This window comes from Mesocricetus auratus, unplaced genomic scaffold (genome assembly GCF_017639785.1).
Source record: "Mesocricetus auratus isolate SY011 unplaced genomic scaffold, BCM_Maur_2.0 Super-Scaffold_100010, whole genome shotgun sequence".
Classification (NCBI taxonomy): domain Eukaryota; kingdom Metazoa; phylum Chordata; class Mammalia; order Rodentia; family Cricetidae; genus Mesocricetus; species Mesocricetus auratus.
In genome coordinates this window covers 81561727-81569114 of record NW_024429194.1, presented here as the reverse complement: position 1 = coordinate 81569114, position 7388 = coordinate 81561727, and the positions used below count along the sequence as shown (strand labels likewise).

Genomic DNA, 7388 nt, shown 5'->3' with positions numbered 1-7388 from the left:
GGCGGGGAGGGGCGGGGTCAGCGGCCTCCACCTCTGTGCTTAGAGTCCTTCGCGGAGCAGCCAGCAACTGCGTGAGTGGGGCTGAGGATGGGTGAGACCCCGACAGCGGGGAGACAAAAGGGAAACTGAGGCCGGCACCGAGCGGGAGGGACTCCTCCTGAGAGAGGGTGCAGCTCAGGGTGGTTGGCACCCTGAGGACAGCGGCCAAGGTCCGGAGCCTCGGTGGGCACCCGGTAGGTTGCTGCTGGCAGCATCTGGGTGCAGAAGGGAGGGAGCCTCTGGCTGTTGGCAATCCTGCCTCCCTTGCAGGGGAACATTGGGATCCGTGGGAAACTGAAGTTGTGCAAAGGTTCACACTGGCAGTGTGTGGGAGTCAGGACTTGTGCCCCGGCTTTCTTTTTTTTTTTTTTTTTTTTTTTTTGGTTTTTCGAGACAGGGTTTCTCTGTGGCTTTGGAGGCTGTCCTGGAACTCGCTTGGTAGTCCAGGCTGGTCTCGAACTCACAGAGATCCGCCTGCCTCTGCCTCCCGAGTGCTGGGATTAAAGGCGTGCGCCACCAACGCCCGGCGTGCCCCGGCTTTCTGATGCCAAAGCCTGCTTCCCCTACACACATGGTGTGGTGATGTGTGTGCACTCGGCCACTGCGTTTGCACATCTGTGCCTGGACATAGCTGGACTGAGACTCGCTGGGGTTCAGAAACTTCTGAAAGTGGGTTCCTGAGGGTGGGACCGACAGACAGCCGACTTGCTTTTTACTTTATCCTTCAGTTTTTTTTTTTTTTTCCTGATCGGACTTTTCAGCTTCTGCTCCTGGTCCCCTTGTTAGGGGTTGTGCAAGCGGCGCCTGAAAGCCTGCTTTGTTTGAAAAAGTTGCCACTCGGCAACGCCATTTCCCCACACCCCAGGCCTCAAGATGACCAGTTCCTGCCGGTCCTAACCGACTTGTTGCTGGCACTGTGGTTACTTTCAGAACGGGAAAGGCTGGTATAAGGTATAATGAGGGTTTCCAGGTTCGTTAAGAATAAAAAGCCCCATAAAATTCCTCAGGACAGTAATGGGTGGCTGGAAATAAGCTCGAGGTTGGGGAGGAGCTTCAGGCAGTGGAAGGAAGAGCGTTGGCTCCCTTCTGTTTCTGGGTCACGGTCTCTAGGGAGGTTCCAGAGCAACAGGTGCCCCAGACCCACTGGCCCTGTCCTAGCTTCACAGACTGGGGACATTGATGCCCCTGAGGAGAAGAAAGTCTGGGGTTGCCTAGCCAGCAGTTAAACACTACGGAGGCTGCTGACTCCAGCCTCAGTGAGGGAGGGTTCAGGCATCCTATCTGGCTGTTCTACCAAGAGATGGGGCCAGAGGCTCCGTGGAGTGACAGTGCCAAGGGTGGAGAGGGTGGTGCTGCTGGCCTGAGACCTTTCCCACTGGGAAGAGAGTGGTGTCAGCCTGTGTACCCGATCCTTGCCCAGGGCGCTACATCCCAAGCAGAGCTATCCCAGAGTGGCTGTGTGTCATTGTGGCCTTTAGAGACACAGACCTGGAATGGTTTACAATCTCTTGGGCCTCAGTTTCTAAATCTGGAAAGTGGCACTAGCAATAAGCCCCTATTGGGTACTGAGCAGGTTGTGTGGATGAAAGGTGACTGACTCCTGCTTTGTGGCCACTGTGAGGAATACAGAGAGCTTGGACAGGATGAGCCCTGAACAGTGAGTGATACCCTGGTTCCTTCCCAGGAGTCCTGGAGTAGCCAAAGTGGAGAAGGCTTACAACCATGGTCTGCTCTATTGTCTTCCGTCCTCTGCCCAAGGTGTTCTCTAGAGGTGGAGAGGAGGCCACCTCCTCCCCTAGAGGAAGCAATTGAGTGGTCTCCACATGCATAGCCACAGTCCGGTGTGGAGTTTTCTGCGGGGAAGTCTTGGTGTCCTGTCTTCCTTCCTGGAACAACCCAAGGTGCCCTAGTAAGCTGGTGGCAGGGTGAAGCTTTGGATGTTATGTGCCTTCTAGAAGAGACTGAAATAAAGGGTTGAGCAGATGGCTTTGCCCACTCTGAGTATTCCTGCCCTGGTCCTCTATACCCTCCCGGACTCCACCCTGGGCTGATCTCCTACCCAGCTCAGCCCAGCCCAGGGTGACTCAGCTTTTATGGGCCCCACCCCTGTCGGTCTGCCCCCCTCCAGGGTGGTGACTCAGGAACTGGGCAGTCTCCAAGAGGTCCCTGGCCCAATTTTCTCTTGCGGTCTCAAGTAGGGTGGGTGACTGTCCTGTTTTGTGACCTTGGATGAGAATAGGGGTCCTTCGCTGATCTCAGCGCAGTGGTATAAACACAGCCTGGCTTTTGGGGGACAGCTAGAGAGTGGCATCAGGAGCCTGGGGTTCAGTGTTCTGTCCCCAGATCCTACCCTCATGGTACGTTCTTGGGATAGCCACCACCCTTTTCTATACAATGGACAGATAATGGGAGACTTGATGGACTCTGAAATCCATCAATAGAGACATTGGTTGATCCTGTGTGGCTGTTTGGGGACTTCCTGAGCACAGAGTGTGGGCCTGTTGTCCCCCCTCCGTCTGGGCGCTGTGACAGGAGCACTTTTGCCTGCAGAGACTGCAGAGAGGGAAGGAGGGAAAAGGTGCTGCTACAGGGGTGGGGTGGGGTGGGGTTAAGGCTGGCAAACCTCTAAGGTGGGGTGATCAGGAAGGAAGCCAGCTACACAGGCTCTGACCTGGTAGGGAATGTTCACAGAAGGTGCTGGGGAACCTAAGGGGGGGTTCCTGGTTGCGGGAATGGGCAGGGCTAGCTTGGAGCAAGGAGCGAATGCCAGCTGGCGTTGCTTTCTTTGTGGGAGACGGACATGTTTGGAACTTGGTGTTGGCTGGGCAGATTGTCAGTTTAAATTTGGGAAGTTTCACCTCAGCTAATGAAACATGCTGCTGCTGCTGGTGGTGGTGGCACTAAGCCCTTGGGAAGTTGAGGCAGGAGGACTACTATCAGTTGCAGGGTAGTCTGGGCTACACAGTGTCTTTGTAAGCCTAAAAAAGAGAGGCCCTAGCTTGGATCCCTGGCATTTATAAACAAAGGGACAAATGAAAGTCCTCTGAAGCTTCTTGTAGGGACTGTTTGAGACTCCCCTGTTGTTGGACACAGTATTAGTTACTTTTCTGTTGCTGAGATAAAACACCATCGCCAAGGCAAGTTATTTGGCTTATATAACAGCCCACCCTGGTGGGAAGGCAGCAGGCAGGCATGGAAGAGGCAGGAAGCTGAGGGGCTCACATCTTTGAACACAAGCATGGGGCAGAGAAAGTAGGAGAGGCTTTTGGTGATGTACTTCCCCCAGCAAGGCCACATCCCCCAAGCCTCCCCAAACAGCACTACCAACCAGGAGCCAAATATTCAAACATCTAAGCCTGGTTTAAATGTTCTCATTTAAACCACTTCAGGCTACTGCACTGTATGTGAGAGACTGTTCCCTCTCTCCCTCCCTCCCCCCATCCCCCCCCCCCCCCGTGTGTGTGTGTGTGTGTGTGTGTGTGTGTGTGTGTGTGTGATGCACATGTTTGTGTATGGGAGTGAGGCTAGAGGTTGACATTGTCTTCCTCAGTATCTGTACACTTGATTTGCTGAGGCAGAATCTTTTGCTGAACACATAGGTTGTGTCTGGCTGCCTTGTTCTGGGGATCCCATCTCTACCCCCACAGCGCTGGGATTATGTGTAGATCACCATACCCACCCAGCATCCATATGGATATTGGGATCCAAATTCCACTTTTCACACTTGCACAGCAAATGCTTGACTGACTGAACCACTTCCCCAGCATGGCTTACAGCAAGCAGACACCCCCTGATTCTCCAGCTACTGTCAGTGTTGGATGCTCTTGGGAACCGTGTTTGATAGGGACACTGAGTCTGAGTCAGGATACTGATTGCTTAGTATTCCCATAGCAAGCAGAGGCAGAGTGGGCCCTGGACGTTTACACTAGGGCCCCCCCCATTCTGTAGCTCACAATGGTCTTGACTCTAGCCCAGAGATTGGCTGCAGAGGGCCTGAGAGCTAGCTGTAAGACATGGACCCAGCCTTAAACATTTTCTTGAGTGTCCATATGGATGCAGCTTTGTGAACATGGCAGAGCCTGGCCCAGAGTGCTGGGGACACCTCTGGGGCAGGGTATGAATGTGGAGTGTGGACTCTGAGCTCCTGCCTCGCCCATCAGGAGTATGTGGGCTGGTTAATCCTAGGGGACAGGACCTCAGAGGTGCTGAAGGCAATGTTGGGCTGCTTCCCATGGTTCTTTAGAACTTCTCTCACCTGTCCCATGTTCTCTTTCAGATCTTTCCAGAACAGCAGTTCCAGTAGCTATGGCTCCATCCTGGGTGCCCGCCGTGGGCCTCACTCTGGTGCCCAGCCTGGGGGGCTTCATGGGTGCCTACTTTGTGCGCGGTGAGGGCCTCCGCTGGTATGCTAGCCTGCAGAAACCCTCCTGGCATCCACCTCGCTGGACTCTGGCTCCTATCTGGGGCACCCTGTATTCCGCCATGGGGTAGGTGGTTGCAGGTGCCACCTTGCAGTATCCCGTTCCCCATGGAATCGGGCTAGGCATTGGGCCCCGTGTGGAGGGAGGCCCCAGGACACAGCGGCATTATTTCTCTCTTGGGAAAGGGAGGCTGGCGAGGCTGCCAACCTATGTGTTGTAAGACTGAACCTTTTCCTGCTTGCCTCTGGGAACCCTGCCTGGTTTCACTGAGGTTTCCCCATGTATAAAGGTTAGTGTGGACAACAGCAGCTTGTGCCAAGACAAATGGGTGGCGGCTACACCCTTTGGTTTGTCTGTCCAACACCAGAGCCTGGTGTGGTTCATCCCCAGAAGCCCTCTGCAGTCACTCATGGCCCCCCAAGAGCCTGTCTAAGCTGCTACTTGCTTGTCCCCTAAACTCCAGCCTTTACCCTGTAACCACACACTGACTCAGGGTCTCAATTCAAATCTCCATAGCAATCTTAGAAGAAACCAAGGTCCAGAGAGGGCAAGTAGCTTCTCTGAGATCACACAGAAGTCCGTGGCAGGGCATACCTGAGTGGTCTTGGGAGCAGAGCACTTTAGCCTTGCCCTGGGATGTCCTGACACATTGTCTTTTTCAGGTATGGCTCCTACATGGTCTGGAAAGAGCTGGGAGGCTTCACAGAAGAGGCTGTGGTCCCCTTGGGTCTCTACACTGGTCAGCTGGCTCTGAACTGGGCGTGGCCTCCCATCTTCTTTGGTGCCCGGCAGATGGGCTGGGTAAGTATGGCCATAGCTTGATCCTTGGGTCACTGGTGATGGCCCTGGGAGAGCAGGTGAGATCGAATTCCAGGCCGGTGGCTTGTAGCCCCTTTAGAAGTTCCATGAGTCAGGTGCAGTGGGGTCCCTGGAGTCCCAGCTCTCTGGAGGTTGAGGTGGGAGGATCAGTTGAGCCCAGGAGAGGGCTAGGCCAGTCTAGGTGACAGTGACCTGTGTACTAACACAGCCTCAGTTCAGCTTCCCTCCATGGAGAAAGTTTGGAGGGCCAGGTTGAAGTGGGTGGGGCTGTGATCCTGGGTATAGAAGCCACGACGTGAGACACCAGCATTACATCTGGTGCTGTGCATGCTGACACATGGGGACAAAGCCTCTCCTTAAAAATGTTCTTGTCAGGTTCTGTGATACATGCCTGGCCTGTAGTCCCAGCAGAGGCAAGAGGATTGCTTTAAGTCTGACAGCCTGGTTTACAAAGCTAGTTCAAAGTCAGCTAAGACCACACAGTGTGCACACCACAGCAGCTTGTCCCCTGACACTGGCCTCTTGGGTCAGCATTGACAATGCTGTATCTTCAGGCCAGAGGCCTTCCAGCTGCTGCTTTTCTCTTCAACAAGCTGTGCCCCCTCGGGGCTGTTTCCATACATGGCAGTCAGGCAGGGACTTACAGACAAGGAAACTGAGGCTGAGAATAGAGAGCAGGGGCAGCCATCACACCTCAGGGGCACAGTACGGCTAATCGAGACTAACAACTTTAGACCCATCAGGGTCTTAGCCTCCCCACCTCCTGTCTCTGCAGGCCTTGGCAGACCTTCTGCTTGTCAGTGGGGTAGCAACAGCCACAACCCTAGCCTGGCACCGAGTGAGCCCACCAGCTGCCCGCCTGCTCTACCCCTACCTGGCCTGGCTGGCCTTTGCGACCATGCTCAACTACTATGTATGGCGTGACAACGCTGGGCAGCGAGGTGGCTCACGGTTCCCAGAGTGATTGCACCCTGTCCACCAGGATCACAGCACTGCCAGCCGGGCACCATGGATGCTGGCCATCATGCTTTCATGACCACTGGGCCTGCTGGTCTGCCTGGGTCTTGGCCCAGGGAGCCACCAGATAGGTCAAGGTGGTCAGTGCCAAGTCCCATACAGGGACAGTTGTACCTGCCTTTCTGCACTGCTCCAAGCATGCTCTAAGAGCATGAGGCTTTTAAAGCTAAATAAAGTCTTTAACGTCATGTGTAGACTGTGTACATAGTGGGGCGGCTGGTCTATGGGATAGCAGAGGCTATGGCCATGCAGCATGTCTCTGCTGCTGAGACTGGGCCTTGCTGGGCTGTATCACCCAGTTTCTACACCTACGGTGGCTCACAAACACCCAACTGGCAGAAGAGGGCGTTAAGTCCTAGGAGGAGCAGACAGAGTCATCTTGCTGGCCCAGACCTGCCTAGACCAGGAGCTGTCACCTACCCATACCCAGGGTTCCATTTGGGTGATCTACAATCTCTCTTTCTTTGTTTTTCCAGACAGGGTTTCTCTGTGGCTTTGGAGGCTGTCCTGGAACTAGCTCTTGTAGACCAGGCTGGCCTTGAACTCACAGAGATATGCCTGCCTCTGCCTCCCGAGTGCTGGGATTAAAGGCGTGTGCCACCAATGCCTGGTGACCTATAATCTCTTTAGGCAGCAGTTGGGAGGCAGGACCAGGTGCCTTTCATGCAGGCAGCGCCTCAGCCCCCATCCTGCTTCCAAATGCCTTATGGGTATATAGGGTCCCCGCAGGGCACCCACTCTGGACACTTCTAGGGACAATGCATGTGAGACTTGGAGGGGCTCCTTGGCAGTACTTTGTCATGCAAGCAGGTCATACAGCCCCAGCAGTGCTCCATAGCACGGTACCTGCCAGCCACAAAGCAATTCCGCTCACATGGGGGTCATCTGCCATCTGGGTAAGTGCTTCCCCTGTGCATCTTCTATGCTGTCATCACAGTGGCTTTCTGCAGCCTTTAATGAGGACACACTGTATCGCTGGTTTCAGTCACCCTGGTCTGTGCTCCTTCCTGCGATAGAGGCCTCAAACCTTCACGCTTATGTCCCCAGCCACCTGACTATAGAAGGGCTGGGTGGCTACCTATCAGCAGGGAG

At 54.6% G+C, this 7388-nt stretch overlaps 1 protein-coding gene across 2 annotated transcripts; it reads left to right on the top strand.

The window, feature by feature from the left end:
* On the top strand, window positions 1-6484 carry Tspo (translocator protein). Of its 2 annotated transcripts, none has more exons than XM_013111041.3 (4): window positions 1-71; window positions 4316-4526; window positions 5123-5261; window positions 6055-6484. In XM_013111041.3, the coding sequence occupies exons 2-4, from the start codon at window positions 4345-4347 to the stop codon at window positions 6241-6243; spliced, it is 510 nt and encodes a 169-aa protein (XP_012966495.2). In that variant the 5' UTR covers window positions 1-71; window positions 4316-4344; the 3' UTR covers window positions 6244-6484. The 2 variants fall into 2 exon arrangements, with proteins under 2 accessions (XP_012966495.2, XP_012966494.2); XM_013111040.3 differs by lacking the exon at window positions 1-71 and adding an exon at window positions 78-233.
* Window positions 6485-7388: the final 904 nt, after the last annotated feature.

Coding starts and splice junctions, on each gene's coding strand:
- Tspo (XM_013111041.3), top strand. CDS start 4,345: ATGGCTCCATCCTGGGTGCCCGCCGTGGGCCTCACTCTGGTGCCCAGC. Junction 4,527..5,122: donor ACCCTGTATTCCGCCATGGG/GTAGGTGGTTGC, acceptor TGTCTTTTTCAG/GTATGGCTCCTACATGGTCT. Junction 5,262..6,054: donor GTGCCCGGCAGATGGGCTGG/GTAAGTATGGCC, acceptor CTGTCTCTGCAG/GCCTTGGCAGACCTTCTGCT.